The following is a 23,722-nucleotide window of genomic DNA, read 5'->3' on the forward strand; positions in this document are numbered from 1 at the left end:
AAAGGGCCGGTCGAAGGACTGTGAAGTTAGCACAAGCTGCATGGCATTGAACTCGGTTGCCATCTGCTAGGCCTGTTGCAGCATAAACAAGAACACACACAGACAAACAAGGTTGATTAAAGGATCCATGAGCTGTACGAAGTGTGTGGTCAAGTCATGTCTGGGTTAACTCACTCCTCTCTGGGATAAAAACTCCAGTCTTTTAACTCAAATTTTGATCATTTCCAGATAAATAATACAGCTGTTTTACTTCTCTCAGTAGTAGTGCTTGTGATGTTGTCAGTTGTCTCGGACTGGCCGGTCAGTGGCCAACAGCTGAAGGCGGATTAAACTGGGTTCCTGTGAACGTTGTGTTGTTTAATTTGGACATTATCTGGCTTTGCTTTCTTTTTGTTTTAAATTTGCTCATTTTCCAGTGGATCTTCCATTTTAATTCAGCTTCTTATTTAGGATGTATGTTAGAATTTTCTTTTATTTTCAGGTAACAATTAAAAAGTTTAAAACTTAGTATTATGTATATGATCAAAAAGTCGCCCGTGGTGATATCCCCTTAGATGGTCCCTTCAGATGAGACTCAGTCATTTGAGTGTGAATAGGGAGTGTTATGAACACAACTGCTCCAAATGCAAATATGAGCCCTGGTGGTCTGTCGCCATATACACAGGCCGGTCAATGTGTATTTTTACATAGTAAAGTATATGCTTGGAGAGGGATGGTCTGAACCCATAGGAATGTCATGTGCAGCACATGTGCACACAGCTAAGTTGGAGTTACTTTATGACCTGCCAAACATATACTGAGTTTGAATGTATAATATGAAAAGGGAAGAAAAGAATGGCAGGAAGGGAAGAAGAAAATGGCGGCAATCAAGACGGTGGCTGAGAATTATTAATGAAAAAGGAGTGAGTGAAGTGAATGAGAGTGGAAAAGAGATGGAAAGGAGAAAGAAAGGGGACAGTGTTTCAGCTCACTGACATGCCCTGTTGTCCTGGTCTCTCCTCACTGATGTCATGTTGTAAACAATGATGTTGATGTGAATTTAATTTGTGCATCCTCACAAAATAAATGGTTTGGAGGCATAGTGACATGGTGACTACTTGTGATTGCGCAGTGGTCACCTTTGGTGTTGGTTAGTTTTGACAGTGACAAAATGGATGTGGAGAGGAAAGCTCCATTGGTACTGCTTCTCATTGGCCAGAGTAGAGTTAGATGGTGTAAAACAGCTTCCTTCATTTTGGACCCTGAGGTTTTTTCTATTTCCTCAATGTCATCAGTGTCAAGACAGTTAAAGGGGCAAATTCGCGTGTCAGAGATCACCAACGTTGACCTCAACATGAAGGCACCATTCAAATTCAGAAATTTAGTTGTAATAAAAGCTGGTGCAACTTACTTGTAGTTTTTGTTGTTGAAATCACATCTTGTTCTTGGTGATTTCATTAAAGGCTTAAAGGAAGTCCCAAGGAGTTAAAGCCGATATGTGCCACGAGGGTCCACATGTGTGATGTAAATTTTGTCGTGTATCTTTGTCCGCAAGGGTTAGTGCGTACCGTCTCAATGCAGCAATGCAATGACCGCATGGACCGTGCCTGCCGACACCCAAACGTAGACACACAATGTAGCGTAAGTAGAACAGCATCCGCGGCCTATGTGGTCCGTGTAGCCTAATCCACAGCGGAACTGCCCCTTTACTGGTCACTGTAATCATTCGTCCTCTCTCGCACGAGGCAGTCCACGCTCTGTGCAGCAATGCCTTCCAAAGTTCAGCCAAATCTAATGTGAGCCTTTTAGACCTAGCCAGACCAAGTGGGTATTTTCCAAAGTTAGAGTTTTTTCAGTGCGAAATCCCCTCTTTGATTTTCCGGGGGCTGTGTTTTATTGCTGAGGGATACTCCCTGGCAGTCGCGTGTAGGCTTTGTTGTTGGATCTGGCCTACTACACATTGTCAGTTTATTACGCTTGTTTTAAACCCAATGATTAGAGACACCACGCAACTTGAAATAAACACTGGGATTTTTTTTCTTGCAGCTGCTCTGTATTCAACATCTGCATATGACATAATATTTTGAACTTGTTTATGGTTTAAATGTCCACACATCCAGGATGTTCACACGCCCATTACAAAACACTCATAGAGCTGTTTGAGCTACTTGTGAGGATCATCAGGGCCGTAAAGAGACGAGGGTGCTCACAGCTGTTTGCTGACCACTCCAGAGTAAAGAGCACTTCAGGTGACCATAAAGTGTGCGGCTGAAGTGGACGGGTTAAGTGTAGCATGAGTCATTAAACCTGGCTGGACAGGTGGTGAGGCTCGCACTGTCGGACTGATGGCATCGATGGAGATAAGTTATCAGGGCTCAGTTGTAGCACTTTGTCATATACAGGCACCTGAACCTTTAATGTTTTGAATAGACACAGTGTCTCATCTTCATTAGCATTACTAATAATGCTTTTATTATTGAGGAAGTCAGTGAAGTAAGGTAAAATATATAACAACACGATTTTCCCCGCATTTGGCAAAACAATCTCTCCATTTAATGACTGTTCTTGAGCTTTTAATTTTATCACAGTAGATTGAAATTCAAACATCTGTGTTTCCATGACAACTCGGCAACCTCATCTGCTGAGGAAGACCGTGTGATATGATCAAAAGCTCCAGAACAGCTTACTAAATGGACCTTGTGGTGAGATTCTTTGGTCAAGTATTGTTTTAAAGGCTGAGACTTTCCAGTCTTTCACTTTCAGTGTTAACAGTTTTCACTCAGTTGTTTTGTTCCTCTGCATCCAATAAATGTTGTATTTCCTGTTGCAAGAAGATCACTGCATTTTACCGTAAATGGCGCTGTCTTGTGTTGTTTCCGGTAATCAAAAGTGAAGAGAAAAATGTCGATATAATCCAGATGTGCTGCTGAATATGTACCAGAGTCTGTATTTGTGTATTTGTACTTTAAATATCTAATTTCTACCCAGATTCTCGTAATATAATTTTTTATGTCAATATTTCACCCATTTCTTTAATAATCAAAATAAACAAATATACATTTACAGGTAGTTTTTCATCTAAAAGTGAATGAAGAGTGCTTACTTGTGATAACCACTACACTCATTCACTACACATGTGACTCTCAGTGTTTTGGACCCTCTGTGTACATAGTCTGCTCAGTCCTCAGTCTGCTTGTTCTCGCTGTTCCAGACAGACCCGATGTTCATATTAAATCATATTAAACATATTAAACTTGGCTGAATAGTAAAGCGCCCCAGCTCTTTGTCTTTTTCAAGTTAAATGAAAGCCAGAGATTGAAGCCAGGTTGTTCAGGCACTCACTGATCCACTCTCTCTCTAGTCTGGCAGGAAAAACAGCCCTCACACACTATCCTAATCCTCGCATGCACAGACATACAACACACACACACACACACACACACACACACAGAGGAGAAACAGTCCCAACCTGCATGCTTAGGACCATAATTAGAGATCATTTACAAGGATCAGGTTGAACATAATCTGGACAGGAGGTTACCAAAGCTTGGCCATCTCTCTCTGTGTCTCTCTGTCTCTCTCTCTCTCGCTCTCTCTCTCTGTCTCTCTCTCTCTGTCTCTCTCTCTCTCTGTGTGTGTGTACAAGAGCCAGTTCACCCAGGAAACGGCCAGGGTGTGCCCCAAACATGAAGCTGGAAGGTGGGAAGGAGGGGCTGGGCAAACACAAGATGGAGCAATCTCTCTCTGTGATGTTTGGGTTTCACTGCAGAACGGAAAGACATGGCTTCTCTGTATTTGCTCTCCTTGTATGTTTGTGTATGTGTGTGTGTGTGTGTGTGTGTGTGTCTGTGTGCTGGTCGCACGTGTGCACACTCTGCCCGCCTATATCTAGCCGCAATAGCTGGCATGAGGACCATTAAGTTATCAGCTCAGTTAGTGTTATCTTTGGAGTGATAAACTTAATGCATTTTGTGTGAAACAGGCACACACACACACACAGCATAGATTTACGTACACCACCTACTGTGATAAGGACGTATATGTATATCATATATCATAGATTTGTCAAAGGGTCAGTTACCTATTAATGTCATGGTATGTAATATAATATAACCCTTTGTGCATTGTGTACGGCAACTTGAAAGCAGTGTGTTTCTTATCGAAAAGCCAAGGCTGTTGGTTTATGTGTGTGTGTGTGTGTGTGTGTGTGTGTGTGTGTGTGTGTGTGTTGTTTTCACCCACCAGATTCCTTCTCCTTTCTGATCTGTAATTGTTAAAAAGTGGGTCAGGCTTGGGAGTGCAAACATTTGAATGGACACACATACGCACGGTGAATCAGTTCCAAACTTGTCAGAGGAAAATACAGTTTTCATGCCACTTCAGTTTTTGGACGCTCCAATTCCTTCCTGCGTTTCTTGGCACGGCAGCGGAGCAAAATTAAAAAGCGGTGATTCAGCACATCAGACTCTCCCTTCATTCTTGTTTTTGAGAGGTGGATTTCAAAACACTTCAGTGTCCTTCTGAGGAACAATGTAACCAGGGATTGACTTAATTTTATGTTCACATGAAAAACATGTACGTTATGGTTCAGTCAAATGGGACAGACTTGAGGGCCTGTACCTATCAAACGTGATTTTTGGACTTAAAGCTGCAATAATCAATATTCTTTACATGAACAATGTATTACTCATGTATTACTTGTAGTGACAAAGCCCATGACGAATTATCAAAGTTAGCGACTAGCGAGTGAAGAAGGTGGAGCGTTTATCAGCTAAAAAGCCAGATATTTCCCTCTGGAGTTGATGGAGACCAAAACAGAGCTAAAAGGAGAGTGAATATTATACTTGTCATTTTGGGAAATATGCTCATTCACTTTCCCATCGCGAGTTAGAGGAGAAGAAAGATAAGTGATTAGGTCAGTGGCTGGGTGATGTGCTTACCTTAGCTTAGAAGTTCAAAAATGCGCTTATCAGCACCACCACCTGAAGCTCAATAAATAGTTTCAGCACATAACTCCTTGTACAACCATAGCCTGTCGTTTTTACAGTAGCGCGGTCAGAGCAGGTTCAGTTTCTTAACTTGGTATCAGTACAGTAGTGGTTGCCAGAATCAAACCTGTGATCTTTCCATTACAGACCAGTCTAACAAGCACGTCTGCTGCTAAAGTGCTCTCAAAAGAGGTGTGACCATAGCAAAAAGACCTCCAAGGTACCTATTTGAAAGGTGAGAGAGTGGGTATGTACCGGGATTCTTTGTGCTTGTTCTTAGTTTCACGTTTCATGTTTTTGAACCTGAGTCTGTGATCTTCGATGCTTTGAAGTGAGACGGGTTTAGGCTGAGCTGGTACTGCTGGCAGCGAGAGACAGCGACACTGTCCTATAGGTCATTGGATCTCAGTGTTGCCACAACACCGGAGCTGCCCGGGTCACTGGTGTATGGAGCTTTGATGATAGAGACTGGTGGTGTCAAACTACCACCGAGCTGGTATGAGGTTCTCTCATGTTGTCCTTCCCTTGCTTATTCGCTGTGTTTATTTGCTCCCTGCTCTTCCCTCGTCAAAGCTGGCCTTTCTACGAAGCAAAACCTCGGAAAACGTTGAGGGAAACTTGGAAGGCTTCGGTCTGATACGCTGCATGTGTGGTTTCACTTCACTTCTGGCCTGACTGTGGGGGCCTTGGGAGTCAGTAATCACATCTCTCCACAGACACAAGGTTGTGAGCCAGTTTGGCACCGGCTTGACGCCAGATAGACTCCTGTAGTTGCACACACACAAACTTGTCTCTCTTCCTTGGTAATAGGGTTTTCATTCATTGTGTGGAGTGTTCTCAGCATTACACTGTTAATCTTGTTAAACTCAATCTCTTGTGCAAAAATGCTCACACTCTCATACATTTACCACTCGCACAAATCAATTAGAAATGAAAAGGTTTATGTTTCTCACTGTGTGGTGGTTATTGCCAGCTCCATGTATGTGAAATGCTCCTTTGGGTGGAACTGAGGACAAATCTGGGAGGGCTAGTAGTCCTCATATGGCGGGTGGTCAGTCAGACTGTGGTCAGCTGGAATGTCAGGAATTGGGACGCTTAACAGATAGAGACTGTAAGAATATGAAAGTGGGATTGTAAGTGTTTAGAAGTTCCATACAGTGAGCCCTTTTAGCACTGAGAGAGGTAAATACAGGGTCAGTGCCTGTCGAAAGGTGTGAATTTCATTTTAACCGCTCTGTGTGTGACTTTCCAGCATCAGTAAATCATTAGACATTAATTTTCATAGAGTCATAAACTTTCTGTACATAAAAAAGTTTATGTACTTTCATTAGCCCTCCATGTTCTGTCTGCTCTGATTTATGGCACCTATAGCTTGTCTGTCCATCAACACAACAACGCAATGGGGCTACATTGGTGTGGGCGTGTTGCTACAGGTTAAGCAATGTTTGTCTCTGGCATCTCAATGCTTGCATAGTAACCAGTAAATTGGACCATTAGTATAAGGTAATTGCTACAAGACATTGCTCTGTAGCACAACTTGAGCCATGAACAACTTTTTTGCTAGACTCAATATTTTGCTGGAGCCCCCTGCAGTCTCATGGTTTCATTGAAATAAATGAGGAAGCTCGCGTGTGTATGTGTTTATGCCGTTGAAAAGTTAAAAATCAAGAAGCAGAATTGTAATTTAAACATTGAAATAAAATTGATTAATGAGAATCTCTTCTGTTCTTTCATTTTCCTCTCTAGACGATTATAACTACCTGCCTGATGTGTTGCCCCCTCTTCCTGAAGTCCCGGACTCCGGCTCAGTCCTGAGCTCCGTTGACATACCGGCCCGCTGCCTCCGCAACCCGGCCTTCCGCCACGCCTCCTCGCGCTACTGCTCCGCCCTCAGCATGGACTCCTCTCCCGACAGCGCAGAAAGGCCGATCAGCTACAGCTCCACCTCTTCCTCTGCTTCCTCCCGGGACAGTCACTGCTCGCTGGGCAGCCGCTCCACGCTTGTCCCTGCCCCTCACTGCAACCCGGTGACCTCAGACCGGGACTCCGGGGCGATCCGGTTGGAACTGGTCCCAGCCCGGCAGCTGGGATGCCGGGAGGAGGATGAGAGAAATGATGGAGGGATGGACACAGGGAGGGGACAAGGGAGACAGGGCAGTGGACAGACTCTGACAGAACATTCAGAGCCTGAGACGGGCCCAGATGGAGGAGAGCGGACAGGTCAGGTGCAGGGACCCAGGACGTATGTGGACCGGGTGGTGCAGGAGATACTGGACACAGAGAGAACCTACGTCCAGGACCTGCGTAGCATTGTAGAGGTAAGGAACACTCAACCACAATGATACGTTAAAACACAACCTGTGTAAGAAATTAGAAGCAGAAGGATCCCAATTGGCAGGACTTCAAAGGAATATTAGCACATTTGGCAGGACATCAAATGTAGAGTGAGGTCTTGAACAAATTTGTGCTTTTGCAGATTATATCAGCTCCAAATGTGACTCCTCAGCTTTCAGTCTCTCGGGATGTATGTGTGAATTGTTTCCTGAAGAATCCATTTTGTTTACTTTAAATAGGTGGTGGAAGAAGTAAAAGTACCAATACAACAATAAAATATTAGCCAAGACTCACTCTGCAGAAAAAATGGCACCTATTATTAGATTATTAATACTGATGCATCAATGTTTTAGCAGCATTTTACTGTTGTAGCTGCACAAGGTGGCGCTTTATACAGTGTTCGGTAGTTTAGTCACAAGCTAAATCTGAGGGGTCTTTTTCTGTTACCCATTTCTGTTCCTCATCTGTCGACTCCGAAGACGACTCTTGCGACGCCCAGGTACCACTGTTCTAATTCAGCGAATAGAGGAGCATAACGTTTTAAAGGTCCCATCTTTCTCAAGTGGGAAAAAATAAAAGGTTGAACTGAAATGTTTCCCATCTGACCCAGTTGAGGCCCAAGCAGCAAAGGGACGTCATAAATGTGTTTCAGTGCAGCGCCTGCTTGACCTTGGTCTTTTTAGGAATAATACGGGGCTTTAAATCACCAGATAACACACATCCTTTAGGTCTTTGTGGTTTTCCTCGCACACGTGACTCACACAGCTCGTTGCCTGCTGGGAACCTCCAATACAATAAGCTCACCTGCGCTTGCAGGCGGGGTTTTTGGCCGAGTTACACGACACCAGTGCCTTTGTGCTGCAGGCACAGGCACACATTCAAAACTTTAGGCACACACAATATTGTATGCACACACTCTTATAAATACACTCTTTTTGCAAGGTTGGCTTTGAACTGCAAGGATACACATTGCCTCAAGTCAGAGCCTTAGTGGCTTTGTTAAGGTTGGGTGTAGTGGTTTGTATCAAACCTTTCTCTGTTCCTCCTCTTTCTTCCTCTATTCGGCTCTTTTGTGGTTCTTTATGAAAGCCAAGATTCATACTGCCTCTACTCAAAAGTGGTGCACATATGTGATGTGTGTTTTGCATTTAATTTGATGGTGGTGGAAAATGACAAAAATGTTTGCGTGGAAGTTATTTTGCATGTGTGCAGGAGCGTGCATGTGCTGACAATTTGCCCACCTTTTCCCATATCCTCTCTCTTAACAGTGCTTCCTCCCCCCACTCGAGGCTGTGGGTTCATGGGCCAGTGTGTGTGTGTGTGCGTGTATGTGTCTGTATGTGGGGTTAAAAAGGTTCATACAGGGAGTAGCTGTTCCCAAGAGATGGGGTAAGTAGAGGGAGTGAGGTCTAGGTTTTGTGGTTTTGGCCTGTCACCCCTGATCGGTGTCTCACCCTCTCCTGCTCCTCCTTCCTTTCCTCCCCTCTTCAGGACGTGTAGGTGAGAAAAGGGGGAGAGAGAGAGTGGAAGGTAGATAGAGGGATTTAGCTCTGAGATAACAATGTCCAAAGTAGGTTAGGAAAACACTGAACAGAGCTTAGGAGCTGTACTTAATAACCCTCTACTGGCTCTACTCTGCAGACCATCTATTGCCATTAGTGAAGCAGACCACCCAGCCCTGGAAGACCACACTTACATGGCAGGACAGCTAATTCTTCACCAGTACTTTGTAAAAAGACACATGCATTTAGCCTTTCTTCACCCCTTTAATGACAGTTCCAGTGGGTGCACAGAGGATGGATTGCACTGATTGTATCTGTGTGAATAGAGCTTTTGATGTGACAATTTACCTGCTGGACAGCACAAGTACAGCATCCACCCCTCTATTATCAGCACTGTCATATGTGAGCCGTTCAAATAATTCCTTTCCCATGCTGCTTCCTGCAAAGGGAAGAGGGTGTGACAGCCTGAACACAAATATTTACCCAGACTCCCCTGGGCTCACCTGTGTTTCATCTGTCAGCGGCGGTGCTGTGGTCCACACACACTCATACTCTGCCTGCCTGTGTGTGAACTGTATGTGTGGGTTTAGATTACTCACAGTGTGTAAGTATCACAGGGTTTGTCGGTTGGTGCAAGAATGAATAAGAACTATGGTGGCCCTGAAAGCTCAACTTACTGCAACTTACACATAACATACATGCAAATAAAGAAAATATTTGCAAGAAAATATAGTTAATCCACTCTCTCCCTCCACGGCTTTATTATATGTACCCTTGCTTTCTTTACAACTTGTGGACTAAAAGGAGTTATTATATACCAGTGCCTGTACGTCATACTATAATAGCTACATACGATAGTAGCCGTATAGCACAGCAGCCTCTCGTTATTGAGTGCGAGGGCAGGGTTTTGAGGGAAAGCGTTGCTAAATCTGAATGTGAAATCAATAAGTCATGCTCTCAAATTGAGAGACCCCGCTCTTGACTAAAGATATATATCTTTCCCCCTTTTTTCCACTTTGAGACCAGGAGTTTGGAAATAAACTGGGATCTTCACATGCAGCCTGCAGAAACATTCAAAGCAACGAGACTCGGATGTTTTCACTCATCATTGTCCAGAGAAGTGACTTCCTACTGTGGTGCAGAGTGAGGGATGTTTTGGTGCGTAGGAAAAGAGTGTGTACTCGAGGAGGTTAATGGTTAACACGGGAAAGTATCAAGTTTGTACATGTTAGGCCTGATGCTGATGATGAGGGAGTGCACCTTAAGGTGTGTGTGTGGATCTGAACACGGCCCATTGTTGAGCTCAGTCAGGCTTTGGCTGAGGATGATGAGTGAATGGGTCAGGCCAGGTCAGATCCGTGACCCTGTGGCTAATAAAGCATCACATTACACATTACCTCCGATAGTCAACAAAATCTAAACATGACCCATGACCCCCGACATAACCTCCAACCTGCCCGTTAGTCTTAACTGTGGGTAACTCAAATCCCCCAAAACAAGATCTTGGTCTAAAGCTCTTGTATAACCTTTAAACCCTAAACATCCAAGACGGCTGTCATTCACTCCACAGATTGCACGAACTCTCCGGTCTTTGTTTTAGCTGAGATTATTTGGCCTCTTTTTACATGCCCCCCCCCCCTTCTCCTAACCAAACAGAATTTAATGGAGTGCTCAGGCTCAGCTATTATGATAATAATAGTAATGATGGCTAAATACATAAAACATTACCAGGAACAGAAACCACCACAGCAGACTGGGAATGAGGCAAACAGACTAAAGGGAGTGAGCAGGGAGAGTCTCTCTCTCCTCTTTGGTTTCTTTAAAGTGTTGTGTGTGCTGAAATGATCAGTGGGTGTGTGTTTGTGCATGTCCAGGCCAGCCTGGTACTTAGTGTTGTAATGTCTGTCCTGCCCAGTTGCAGGTTGTGATCCAGTTTGAAAACCGTTAGTCTGCTGCCACCGGGATGCTCCCTCCTCCGTAATCCCTATCCATACCTGCTCCTGGTTTAAAGTCCAAATACAGCTGCATTGGTAGTTGAGGTCATTTGTGTGCGTGTGTGTGTGCACTGATGTTTCCTGTGTGACTGTGGGTTTTGGGACTCAGGTTGGCAACTGTCAGAGCTTAAGACTCTTTGTAGGAAGCAGCAGTAGATGAAATAGTCTAGTTTTACTGCTCAGTAGTGCTGCAGAATACTGTGTCTCTGCTACTGTCTACTGGTCTATCTGTCTTTCTCTCTCCACCCTTCACTTTCTTCCTGCAGGGCAGACTGAGACCCGAGGCTGGCGTTTAATCACCCAGAGTTGTAGCAGCACTCCTCACTAACGGCAGTGACGGAGGCAGTGATAAGAGCCAGAGAGTAAAATCCCCTTGAACAGACTTTTTCAAAAAGGAGCCATGTTAAACCTGTGTTTCCCAGCATTCGTCTGACTCTGGGATTCATTCACTCGAAACCAGATGACCTGTGATATTTCCTTATCAAGCTGTTTACACAAAACAACAATGCAGGCAGTGCGTTACACAAATGGGCTGTTGTTATCTACATTGCACCTGGCTTTGACAGTTGCACCAAATTATTGTTTTGTCTCTCCCACTTTAAATCTAATTAACACTCAAATCATATGTAACAACAGTGTTTTAGTTGGTGTTTTTGTTTTTATTTCTATAACAATTCCTGCTGTATGTTTCTGGTTAATGTAATACAAAGTCATATTAGGCACAAATGATGAGTGAAAGTAAGTGTTTACAAGGAAAGTAAAAATGGTTAAACCACAACATGTTTCCCCCTTCAGCAGCTGTGTTTCTTACAGCTGGAGGATTAAGTTTTAAGTTTGTAGTGTTGTTGATTAAATGATTGACATTGACAAGTGCACATTATTATGTGGCTGGGACCGGGACACACTGAAGAATGATATGAAGAATGATATTAACAGTTCTACCACAGAAATCTTCAAAAAACACCTTGAAGCCTTAAATCATTAACACTAAAGCTTTATTGCTGTGAGTCTTAAACAAAAGAAATGTTACTTAAGCAGTTCTAAAAATGTGACTATTCATACATTAGCATGCAGAGCACTCACAGAGCATAATTATGGAAGAATATGAGTCTCCGTCACAAGGCTATCAGTGGTACAAAGTAGAGTCAAGTGGGCTTTGAAAGCAGTAGCAGTCACAGTGTGAGTGTTCTGTCAAAATCTAGTGTGTGTGTGTGTGTGTCAAGGCTGGGGCCTATCAAAATGTCAGCCATATGGCTCTAACATGACTGCTTTCTCTCTTTTTTGCAGGACTACTTGGAGTGTATCAGTAACCAGGCTCGGCTGGCCCTGAGCTCTGAGGATAAAGGCTCTCTGTTCGGCAACATCCGGGACATCTACCACTTTAACAGGTACAACACACACACAGAGCCGGAGACGTGAGACGTGTCCGACTTAATGCAGCGTCCACGTCATACCGGTGATGGTAGAGATCGGAAACATTCTCCTGTTTACAACTTGCAAGCGTTCACATCACGGGAAGATAGTTGTGTGATCCCAGCGTTGGTTAAAAATACTGTGCATTGACAATAAAACACTATAGCCATTAATATAATGATTAATAATATAATGATATAATCTGTATTTTGGTTTAATGGTTTAATCACCTTTTAATAAAGGACATTGGCTCATTTTTACGACTTGGAGGTTGATGTGTACGCTATTTTCAACATATATATTCAAGATGTTCAACATGTCATGTCAGTAAATGCTCTAAACTTACACATGTTTAGTGAAAAACATAGATCTTGACTTTCAGTTTCCTAATGAAGAATGGAGACTCAACTTTGCCTTGACCCAAAAGGTCTAAAAACAACTCTGGCTACACATAAATTACGCCGACAGACCAGAGTCTGGTCTGCCTCAGGCTCAACAAACAATGTCCTGCTAATAGTGAAACTGGGCTGAGCCACCTGTTGATTTCTGGGAAGGGCGTTGTTGTGGCAGTCAGGTGTGTCTCTGTGTGTGTGTGTGTGTGTGTGTGTGTGTGTGTGTGTGTGTGTGTGTGTGTGTGTGTGTGTGTGTGTGTGTTTGTGCGTGTGTGTTTGTGAGTGTGTGCAGTAAGTCACCGTCTGCATATTTGTCTCCTCCGGCACCGCTCTAAACTATGTGTTTGTGTGTGTGTGTGTGTGTGTGTTCAGATGAGATGGCTAGTTGAGCATCAGCCATGGTGGCCCACAGACACAAACATGCTCGCTCTTTCTCCCACCTATTCATTTCTCAGACGACCTGGCCACTAAAAGGAAGCATAAAAGCAGTTTAAAGTGGTCACAGTGACCTCATGCTTCAGCCATGAAACAATAACTCCCAACAGTGGCCTTTTTTTTCTCCACATTGTGCACTTAAACACACATACACACGGATGCTGCCTGTTTGAATTCATGGAAGTTTCTCGTTTGTTCAGAGCCAAGTGCACTAAGACCTAATTTCTTGCTCCTGAAACTCACCGTTTGGAACAATGAATCGTGGGAGAGTTCGTTTTTATTCATGTGTCTGGGGAAGAGGAGAAAGAGCGTATGCATGTGAGATGAAGACATGGTGAATCATGGGTGGACGTTTCCACATCAAATACTGATTTCTTTGAGCACTGTGTTTGTTTCAGGGACCTTCTTCATGATCTTGAGAAGTGCAATGCTGACCCTGTGGCCATCGCAGAGTGCTTCGTATCCAAGGTAAAGATGGACGCCTCCCTGAACTTATTACTTATTAACTTACCTATACATTGCTGCATCAGTATTAAATGTATCAGTATCGGTATTCTGCATAGTGAATACTTTTACTTTTGATACTTTAAGTACATTTTTCTAATAATACGTTTGTACTCTTACTTAAGTAGCATTTTGAATGTAGGATGTATTTTTATGTATTTTTACATAGTTGTATTGGTACTTTTACTTAACTAAAGGCTCTGAGTACTTCTACCACTGTCTGTCTCTCTGCCTACACGCGCACTCCTCTGCTTGTTGAAACTAGTCCAAACAGCTGGTTCAGACACACATACACAGGACAGAAAATGAGAAACAGGCAATGCTCTATTATTAGAGATAAGTTAACAAAAATCAGGTGAAGACGTCAGTTCAGTTTATTGAGACTCGTAGGATTATTTTGCTGGTTGGAATGTCAGTTTTAAGTGCGACAGGAGGGCAGGGGAGGAAGGAGAACTCCAGAGGAATTTTAAGGACCGTCCAAATATATAATCACCATTTTACTGGAGGGGGATAATAGCAGTGCTTCATCAAGAAAAACTGGACTCAGCAACTCTGGTCAAAGTATCACCGGACCCCCCCTTTGTCTGTGTGTTTCAGCTTTTACTCCACTCGTGCTCCTCGCCCATCCCTGCCTTAAAAAATAAAGAAAGATTGCATGATCATGTCCCATGACAATGTGCTGCATTCCAGCACTTCCTCTAAAACACTTTACATTCCCTCCCTACCCTACTGCAATCACACCCAATACCACAGAGCAACTGTCTGACCATGTATGAAAAAAAACAAGTCACAGTCAGCGTCCAGACTCCCTAAATACAGCAGCTGTTGTTGAGACGAACCCATTTTATAGCAGCCCACAGCACCACTCTGCATAATTAACCGGGATCCATAAACAAACCAGCATGATGACACCTTGTAACTGACTGACTAACGTTACAGTTACAGAAGTCTCAACTGGAAACAAGGCTGTTTTGTGCCTTACTGCTCTGAGATAATCCCCCTAATCTGAAATACAGACAACCTATTGTTGATTTCTACTCTGTAGAAAGACAGTATTTATCATAAAAACAGCATAAAATCCTTACAGTATTCACTGTGTGGTTTAGTCAGGGGTTAAACTGGGTCGAAGCCTGCTGAAAGCAAAGCCACCTCTTGAAGTCCAGATCACATCCTGCCTGCAGCCTCCTGCCTCTGATAACTTCTCGTAGTAGTCTCTCATGAGACTGGTACTCATACTGCAGATGTCCATTAAATCCATGAAAAGTATTCCTCATTTTTTACTGGAAGAGCTCTTGACTTGCTGCTCAAGGTCCTATCCAACACACACACACACACACACACACACACACACATATGTTAATATGCATAAATACAGTTTAGCTGCAGTACAGTAGGTTTAATCTGGTGCAGACAAGACATGATGGCCATGATTTCACCCAAAAATAGTCCTAAATTAGATTCTTTAGTCGATTTATCTGGTCAAATTTAGCCTAAAACAGGCGTTTATTACGGTCTCATGAAAACATAATGTTCATTCTTGATCTTGGAAATAGCAGTTTGCAAAATAATCTCAAAGCTGTTCTGGAGCAAACAATGGCAGTGTTTCAGATGTTCTGAGCACTTTAAACACTTGTCATCCATGTTGAATTAAAATTTGAGCTTGAAAGTGCATTTCTGACCTTGCAAATAGCATAAGAAGTCTTTTAAATGCTCAGAAAAAACGGGAATCTAAACAATCACACTACAACTGGGCAAACTTCCTCTGCTGAGTAAGATCGTCTGATATGATCTAAAACTCAAGAGCAGATGTTGCCATGTTTAGATAAGCAAAATAAGTGATTCAGTTCCTTTATATATTCATATTAGAAGTAGTTGAGATGAACATCTAGTAGCTGTTGATGGTGAAAGCGGTCTTGTGATTTTTGTGTGTCTTGTGTGTATGGCTGTATGTGTGTGTGTGTATTCACATGTGTGTTTTAAGAGTTAGTGTCTTTAGGCGTCTGTAGATTTGTCAGCCAGACCACCGCCTGGAAATATTTAGTCACCACTGACCATTACGCCCCCTTTACATTGAGACATCCGAGGACTAACATCCGTGTGTGTGTGTGTGTGTGTGTGTGTGTGTGTGTGTGTGTGTGTGTGTGTGTGTGTGTGTGTGTTGCTTCATCGTGTGGCTGACTTCTGGTAAAAGTGTTGTAACCAGAATAGTAACCAGATTCCTTTTGTATTGCTGAAGGTTAGTCACAGTTGCTAAGATCTCTCTTTCACTATCTGCTGTGAAATACACAACACACACTTGCGCGCGCACACACACACACACACACACACACACACTCCCAGCTAATACCCCTCTAGTCTGAGCAGCCAAGAATCACAACCCAACACAGAGTTTGAAGAAGAGACAGATCTAGTTGTAAATCTCTTCCTCTCCCTCAGATAATTGGCTATCTATCCTCATGTTCCTCTCAGTTCCACTGAATCCTAACTGTGCTATGTGTTGAGTAAGCCTTTAAAGCGTTTTATGGGTTGCTACATGCTGACTGAAGCACAGAGGGCACAATTACAACAAGACGTTAAGCTCTTTTTTTCCACCTCTACTGATCTGTGGTGGTCAGTGCTTACCTGATGACTCACTGTGACCAGTCCAGTCTCGACAGTGCAACAGCAAAAAACTGCTGATTTATAATTATCAGAGGGTGCTGATACAACCCGACCTTTATGTGTTGTCATTAGCAGCCACAGCTCAAAAAAGTAAAAATCTTTCTATGTAATTTGTATCCTGATCCTCTGGAAAGGGATATTTTTGATTGTCGTCATGTATAGGAGCCAAAACTCTCACATGCAGCATTTGGATTTGATGATTATATGATTAAGCTTGTATATGTTTCTAAAAGGGAAGTACATTATAGATCTGAGCTATTTCAGGCTCTGTTTCTCAGGTTCAAAGAGTGTGTGCAGACTTGCACAAATTTGTACTCCATAGAAGCATTTATGTATCTTGTGGTCTTGTGTTCACGGTCCAGAGGGATATTAAGAGTGTGTATTAGGAGTGTGTGTTAGTGTGTGTTGTCAGAAATCGGTGGTGGCACATCTGGTTGTGTTTAGGCCTGGTCTGTGGCAGCAGACTGCTGGAGACGAGGAGGAGAGCTCTGCTCTTCAATTTAGGACGGTTCCCACGGATCACCTCAGGCAAACAAATGATGAGAGTCTGTCGGTGTGCATTTGTGTGTGTGTTCTTATGTTCAGTATATTCTGGTGGGATGCACTGTTCGTGTAAGTAGCTTGAATTGTTTTCTGTGGCCTGAATAGGAATGTATTTTTACCTACAGCAAGAAACAAAACATTGACACACACATCCTAGTCTATGCATAGGTTTACTATGAATCGCGTATTGGAAAATGTGTGTGATTGTCCACATTGCTGTGTGTGTGTGTGTGTGTGTGTGTGTGTGTGTGTGTGTGTGTGTGTTTGTGTGTGTGTGTGTGTGTGTGTGTGTGTGTGCATTATGAACCAGGACAGACTTCTGTCATCTGCCCTGTGTGTTTATGGTGTCGCTTCCTGATCGCTGTCCGCATCCTGCGACCCCCGAGTGTTTATGGACACAAATAGAGTTCAATTAGACTCGCACGTTACGCAACGGTCAGGGGTTCATCTTCAGGCCTCCAAGAGAGCGCGATGAACAGAAAAAGTTTCAAGAAAAGAGGAGGGACGAAGATTATGGAAGCAAAGAAAATGATCCATATATCCATAAAAGATCGATGAAGAGATGACATGGAAAATGTGTTATAGAAGTAGAAATCAGGGGAAAGGGTGTGGAGATGGAGAGCAGAGAGAAGAGAGGTTCAGTTGAGCTTTGATAAGTCATGGTGTCCCTGATGTCTTTGATGATCAGAGAGGCATGCAAGGTGAGAAAAGACTCAATTAAAGGGGCGGCGATGAAGTATGAGGGGATATTTAATCCGAGCGCTCAGGGCTGTTGGGTTCAACAGAGACTTGAAGGCCAGGACGCAGGCTAATCATAAGGGTTTGCTTTCAATTAGCAGCGGTGAACAGAGGAGAGAGGATGCCTTGTCTGTGGGCTCGGAGTGTGTGGAGCCGTAAACATGAAATAACCGGCCAGCCATGAAGAGACGAAAACGGACCATAAATCTTGAGCTTAAAAAGAGATCTGAAAGTAACAGTGGTTTTGTGTGTTTTAGTCCATTTATTACAAGGCACATATACTTTATATTGCAGCAAATCATTTTGCAAACTGTGCTGCTGTGTTTCAGAGATTTAAACATATTTCTTCTCTCCCAGGCGTCCATTGTGTTCAAATCATTTTCGTATGCTGGTAACAGTTATTAGCAGATTCTTGACACTTGCTTTGGTTGTGTAATCCAGTTTTGTGCACATCAAGTCTGCTTTAAGTTTTGTCAAAGGAATATTATTGTTATGAGGAAACAAAGCAGTCAATTAAACTGCATTGACAAACATTAATGTAGACCTGATGTTCACTGTGATGTAATCAGTCGTGAGTCTATCTAGCTATCTAGAATGGGGAGGGGGAAAAAATGAAAATTAAGCTTTATAGCATGTATCATCAGCAAAAATAATCATAATGATAATAGTATAAAGTTTATGCATAAAGCACTTTGACCAGAAATTACAAATGTTTTATAAGGAAATAATAAATCATAAAAGATTTGATCAGTTCACACAAACAAACATGTTAAATATACGACTGCAATAAAATTACTTTTTACTGATTTTGAAATACATGATTTGTTGTTTACACTCTTCATGGGCCTTCAGTTAGTGTTAGTGTAATTTATACTGAGCCAAAAACCACCAAAGCTCACAAAATGGTAAATGTGTCCCAATGATGGTGAACATGGTAAACATTATATCTGCTAAACATCTGCATGTTAGCGTTGTCTCTGTTCAGCTTTAGGGTGTTTATCCCTCAGCACACACCTGCATGCACCAGCTAACACAAACATCACACGAGATCACTACATCGCTTCAGTTAGTCCCGTTTCCTGTTTACTTAAACGCATCAACTAATGTGTCCTTGTGTTTTTACAGAGTGAAGAATTCCACATTTATACTCAGTACTGCACCAACTATCCACGGTAAGACGGCAACAAAACTGTGTGTGTGTTTGTGAGACGGTGCTTATCCAGTCTGCTGTACAAAGCCCATCTTCGCGTTGTCATTGTCATCCTATCTTGATATCACCTCCACACATACTTCCCAGCGTCTCACATGGCTCCATTGTGTATGTCGATCAATGCATTACCTTTTCTTCCCTCCCTCACAAGCTGACACTCTCCATAGAAGCCACCTCAGCAGGAGTCAAAGTGTCTACCTTCAGTTGTGCCTCAGGGTCTCCCTCCCTCCCTCCCTCCCTCCCTCCCTTCTTCATGCTCCATTTCTTTCTTCCATTCTTTTATTCGCCGCCTATTGACAGAGTTACAGCTCACACACTGACAGATGGGGTATTATAGTTGTCACCTTATCATATCTAACGCTGTTAATGTTTTATTAAGCTTTGTGTGAGTGTGGTCCTATGGGACACCTGTGTGGATAACTTGGGAGGAATTACGTGGACGGGCTTTTTGTGTCAGTGTGTGTGGTTAAATAGGCTGAAACGTGAGGCTAGACACACTGCACCTACCAAACACACCTTCTCCTCTGGCTACCTTTTTTCTTTCACAGCGTATGATAATATGATAACAAAGCCACGTGGGGGAAGAAACAATTTACAAGCTAATTGTGGCTAATTTGATGCTGATTGTGTGTGTGTATGTGTGTGTGTGTGTGTGTGTGTGTGTGTGTGTGTGTGTGTGAAGGGGCTATTGTCAGCTGTTTGACATAGACCTTCTCCCCCATCCACACAACAGCTGGTGACCCCAACCAAGGTCACACACGACAGACACACACAAATACACACGCACACACAGAGTCTGCAGATGTATCATGGTCATGCTGAGCTCTAAGGTCGGGTTTCCTCCAGAACAATGTGAGGCCTGTGTGGAGCTTCACTGGAATTTAGGCATGCAGACATGCACATGCATGCACACACACACACACACACACACACACACACACACATACACACAAAGACACAGAAGAAAGGCAAGTTTTGGGCAACTCACAACTGTCTTTCTCTTGTCTTTTTCCGCTATGCATGTGTATGCACCACACATACACACACATACACAAACAGCCTACACTTGTTCGTCAAAAAGGCTCTTTCTTCCCCAGTGCGTCACGCAGCAAACTAGCTCCAGTGACCAGTAAATTCAGATCTTACTGGTGTGCAGTGCTGCTGTTTTAGTGGAAGATGTATCAACAATCAATTCATGCTGTTGAGGAAAACAATAAAAGCATCAAATGCAATTTGAGATAGAGATCTGAGGCTGAACGATAATCTGCTATTACCATTTATAGACCGTCAGTGGAATAAAACAAATTACAACCAAATTGTAATTAAAAAGGAATCAAATAAAGCATGAAAGGATGGGCTCACTGGACACTGAAACAGGTGTTGCTTGTTGTCATTCCTCCTGTTCATATACTGACCATTAAAAGAAATGTAAGGATCACTTACATCAGAAGCTTGTTTAGGTTTCAATGACCAGTACGAAACAGGAGAAAAGAAATTACAGCAAGCAAGACTTTAACAAATATGAACCTACAGTGTCCGTTATTGTAAATATTCATGTGATTTTGCATGCATTTGAAATATAGGGAGACTATATGGACATGCACAGAGTAATGCATGGGTGCTAGAGCATCACAGCTGGTACATCACAGCTGAACAGTCTTGTATATAGAATATTATTGAATGTATTATTTCTGTAATAATGTGATATTCATTTGAACAAAATGTAGATTGATAGATGAAGATCTTCACAATGTTCACACACCATCAAAATCGCTTTGTGTCCCTTTCAGATGTGTTTTGTTTTTTTTGTGATTTCTGTCCAGTCCGGGGGGCGGTTTCCTTTTTTTAGTAATGTCTGTCAGGACGTACATTACAACTCTTGCTTGTCATCACTGTCAAATTACGGTTTACTACACATCCCTGATATCTTTTTCGCTGTGTTTTGTCTCCACAGGTCGGTGGCTGTGCTAACAGAGTGCATGAGGAACAAGGCGTTGGCCAAGTTTTTCCGCGAGCGCCAGGAATCTCTGAGGCACTCCTTGCCCCTGGGCTCCTACCTGCTCAAGCCAGTGCAGAGGATCCTCAAGTACCACCTACTGCTGCATGTACGTCTGTCTGTCATCTGTCTCTCTCACACACACACACACACAATTACTTTACTTACCAACAGACATGCAAGCACAGGCACACACTTGTAAGTGCACAGGACACTAATGTTTTTTATCTATACCAAAACAAATGGATGTGTACGGTTATCTAACAGCATTTCTGACTCAGCTCCCAATTATAATCTCCATTGGAGAAGCCAAATGTTCAAACATATGGTGCTCAGTGTGTATGTTCCTGTGTATGTACTCCTTGTATGTGCTTGCATTAGAGGGCATGCATGAGTGTGTGTTTATGTGCAGAAACACACACGTGGGTGTCTGTATTATGTGTGTGTCCACTTGCATGTGTCTTCGCGAAACATGCTTGTGTGACGCGCGCGAGGGTACATGCATACAGCATGTGCAAGTGCTGACTCCCAGCGTTGTGTGTGTCGCCTGTGCAGGAGATAGCCAACCACATGGAGAAGGACACCGAGACCTACGAGGTTGTGCATGAAGCCATAGACACCATGCAGAGAGTGGCCTGGCACATCAACGACATGAAGAGGAAGCATGAGCACGCCGTTAGGTTGCAGGTACGACAAGTGCAAAAAACACAAAATAAGACGGATGCATGATCGTACAAAGGAAATGTCAGTCTGTTTGGGGCTGTTGGAGTACAAACAGTAGCTCAAAACCTTTAATCCATTAAATGTTAAGCGTGTGACCTCCTCCGTGATGTATCCTGCACACTTTCCATGTCTGTCATTATTCCTATAACTAAAACACACGTGGTATTTTCGAGCCTTTCAAGGAGCCAGTTCTTTTATTGTTCTGCAGAACAGTTATGTGAACTCTAGGTTTGAATCGGCCAAGGCTCTGATCCTCCCCACGTCTTACGCAAGTCACTGCGTTTTCCACTGGGCTAATGATGGCCTTGCATAAGGAGGACACATAAAAGAGAAGCTTGTTTCTTTTATCAGCTGGGAGCCAGAAGGGTCAGATGAATGCAGGAATGTGTGTGGAAGCGTTTAATCTCTGGAGAAACGATTGGCTCGATAGAAAATTTCAGTTTTTCCTGTTTTGTCCTTTTCATTATCATTTTTCTTGCTTACCCTTATGCCTTTCTTCATTTACTTTTCCTTAACCTTTTTGTTTTTACTGTCTGTAGTCTGTTTCTCCCTCCATCCAGTGGCACAACAGACATCCTCTATCTTCAAAAACCCTTTTTGAAATAGCTTTTCAGTGATTCATTTATAATTTTATTGTTTTAACTTTCAGCTGTTCATGTTGTTCTCGTATAAGTACTTTGTAATTGTGCTATACAAATTAGATTTATTATTATTACACTTTGAAGACTTGTGCATGAACACCCTCGCGCACTATTTCACTGCCTTCTTTCATACTTTTTCTTTTTTGCTAAACCAGTTCAGTTTTATTTTTATGCGTGGTAGGTCAAATGTTTTCTGCAATGTGTTTTTAAAATCTCCTAATTCTTTTGCTATTGCACCATTGTTTTCCCCATTCTATGTGAAAATAAATAAAATTATTTGACTCCCCTCACCCTCTGTTTTTTTTTCTCTGTGCTTTCTGCAGGAAATCCAGAGCCTGCTCACCAACTGGAAGGGCCCTGATCTGATCGGCTATGGAGAGCTGGTTCTGGAAGGAACGTTTCGTCTGCAGCGAGCCAAAAACGAGAGAACTCTCTTCCTGTTTGACAAGCTTCTGCTCATTACCAAGAAACGAGAAGAAACCTACACGTACAAGGCTCACATACTGGTCAGTCATGCATGACATGTCCCAAAGAGACACAAAAATATGCAAACATTTCTGCTCAGTAACAGCATTTTTAACACAACTTTCTACCTGTGTTTTGCAGTGCTGTAACCTGATGCTGGTGGAAGTTATTCCTAAAGAACCACTGAGTTTCAGTGTGTTTCACTACAAGAATCCCAAACTTCAGCACACAGTGCAGGTATAAGAGAGTACACAAAACAGAACACAGAATCCATGTCTTTGTGAATGTAATTACATGTTTTGTTTGAACTGTGCAAACTACCTGCAGCATTGAGCAAGAGTGTAATCAGAAAGTGTGAGGATTATTTGCAGGTGCCTGATTGTTTAGTCCAGGTTCGCCTCGGCGAGTTGCTCAGACATGTTGAGTGTTTAGAGGCTAATGCGGCCATTGTTGTCACCTAAACACTGTGTTTTGGACAAGCGCTGATAATTTGTGTGACGTGAGAAAGCCATGTTCCACACTTTTAAGGGTTTATCCCAACCCTTTCAGTCGCCTTTTAAAGTGCATGTCTGATATTACCTTCTCTGTGATGTTTTGCGCTCTGCCTTCAGGCCAAATCACAGCAAGACAAGCGCATGTGGATCTTACACCTCAAGAGACTCATACTTGAAAACCATCCTGCCAAAATCCCTGCCAAGGTAAGAGCAGCTTGTCTCCTGACAGCTCCCTCTCTGTTCACTGATGGCGTAGACACAGACTTTGAGTGGGATGTACTGGAAATGTCACTCCCTCTCGCCCACTTCCTTTCTCCTTCATCTCTATCTTTCTTTCCCCCTGCTTTTTCTCCTCATTTCCCTTTCATGCTCTCTGATTTCTTCCACTCATTTATTTTCATTCAACCACAATCACTTTTCTGTCTCTTCATCTGCGTTTGGTCATGTACAAGTGGAAACTTTCTCTCCAGGGGTGAAGGTCACTGAGAAGGTTCACTGTGATTACATAGAGGGGCTGCTTGTTAAGTGTCAAACCTGAGCAAGATTGTTGAGCCAGGATTGTAATGTGGCACCACCTAGTGTCTAAATTTATGCTCACCCATAATAACTTCGCTCTCCTTTTATTACTTGAATTCTAGGCTAAGCAAGCAATTTTGGAGATGGATGCAATGCGTAAGTGCCAATATAATTTATCAAAATCAAATTCTACT

General features: G+C 42.8%; 1 protein-coding gene across 1 annotated transcript in view; it reads left to right on the forward strand.

Annotated features, from left to right (window-relative positions):
• Nucleotides 1-23,722, forward strand: part of LOC139302275 (pleckstrin homology domain-containing family G member 1) — a 32,926-nt gene that overhangs the window by 2,530 nt on the left and 6,674 nt on the right. The window contains exons 2-11 of the mRNA XM_070925929.1: nucleotides 6,714-7,285; nucleotides 12,085-12,185; nucleotides 13,436-13,505; nucleotides 18,609-18,655; nucleotides 20,648-20,798; nucleotides 21,245-21,376; nucleotides 22,377-22,559; nucleotides 22,660-22,755; nucleotides 23,130-23,216; nucleotides 23,651-23,684. Coding sequence (XP_070782030.1) covers nucleotides 6,714-7,285; nucleotides 12,085-12,185; nucleotides 13,436-13,505; nucleotides 18,609-18,655; nucleotides 20,648-20,798; nucleotides 21,245-21,376; nucleotides 22,377-22,559; nucleotides 22,660-22,755; nucleotides 23,130-23,216; nucleotides 23,651-23,684 — 1,473 coding nt within the window. The remainder of the gene's footprint in view (nucleotides 1-6,713; nucleotides 7,286-12,084; nucleotides 12,186-13,435; nucleotides 13,506-18,608; nucleotides 18,656-20,647; nucleotides 20,799-21,244; nucleotides 21,377-22,376; nucleotides 22,560-22,659; nucleotides 22,756-23,129; nucleotides 23,217-23,650; nucleotides 23,685-23,722) is intronic.

This window comes from Enoplosus armatus, chromosome 19, assembly GCF_043641665.1.
Source record: "Enoplosus armatus isolate fEnoArm2 chromosome 19, fEnoArm2.hap1, whole genome shotgun sequence".
Classification (NCBI taxonomy): Eukaryota; Metazoa; Chordata; class Actinopteri; order Centrarchiformes; family Enoplosidae; genus Enoplosus; species Enoplosus armatus.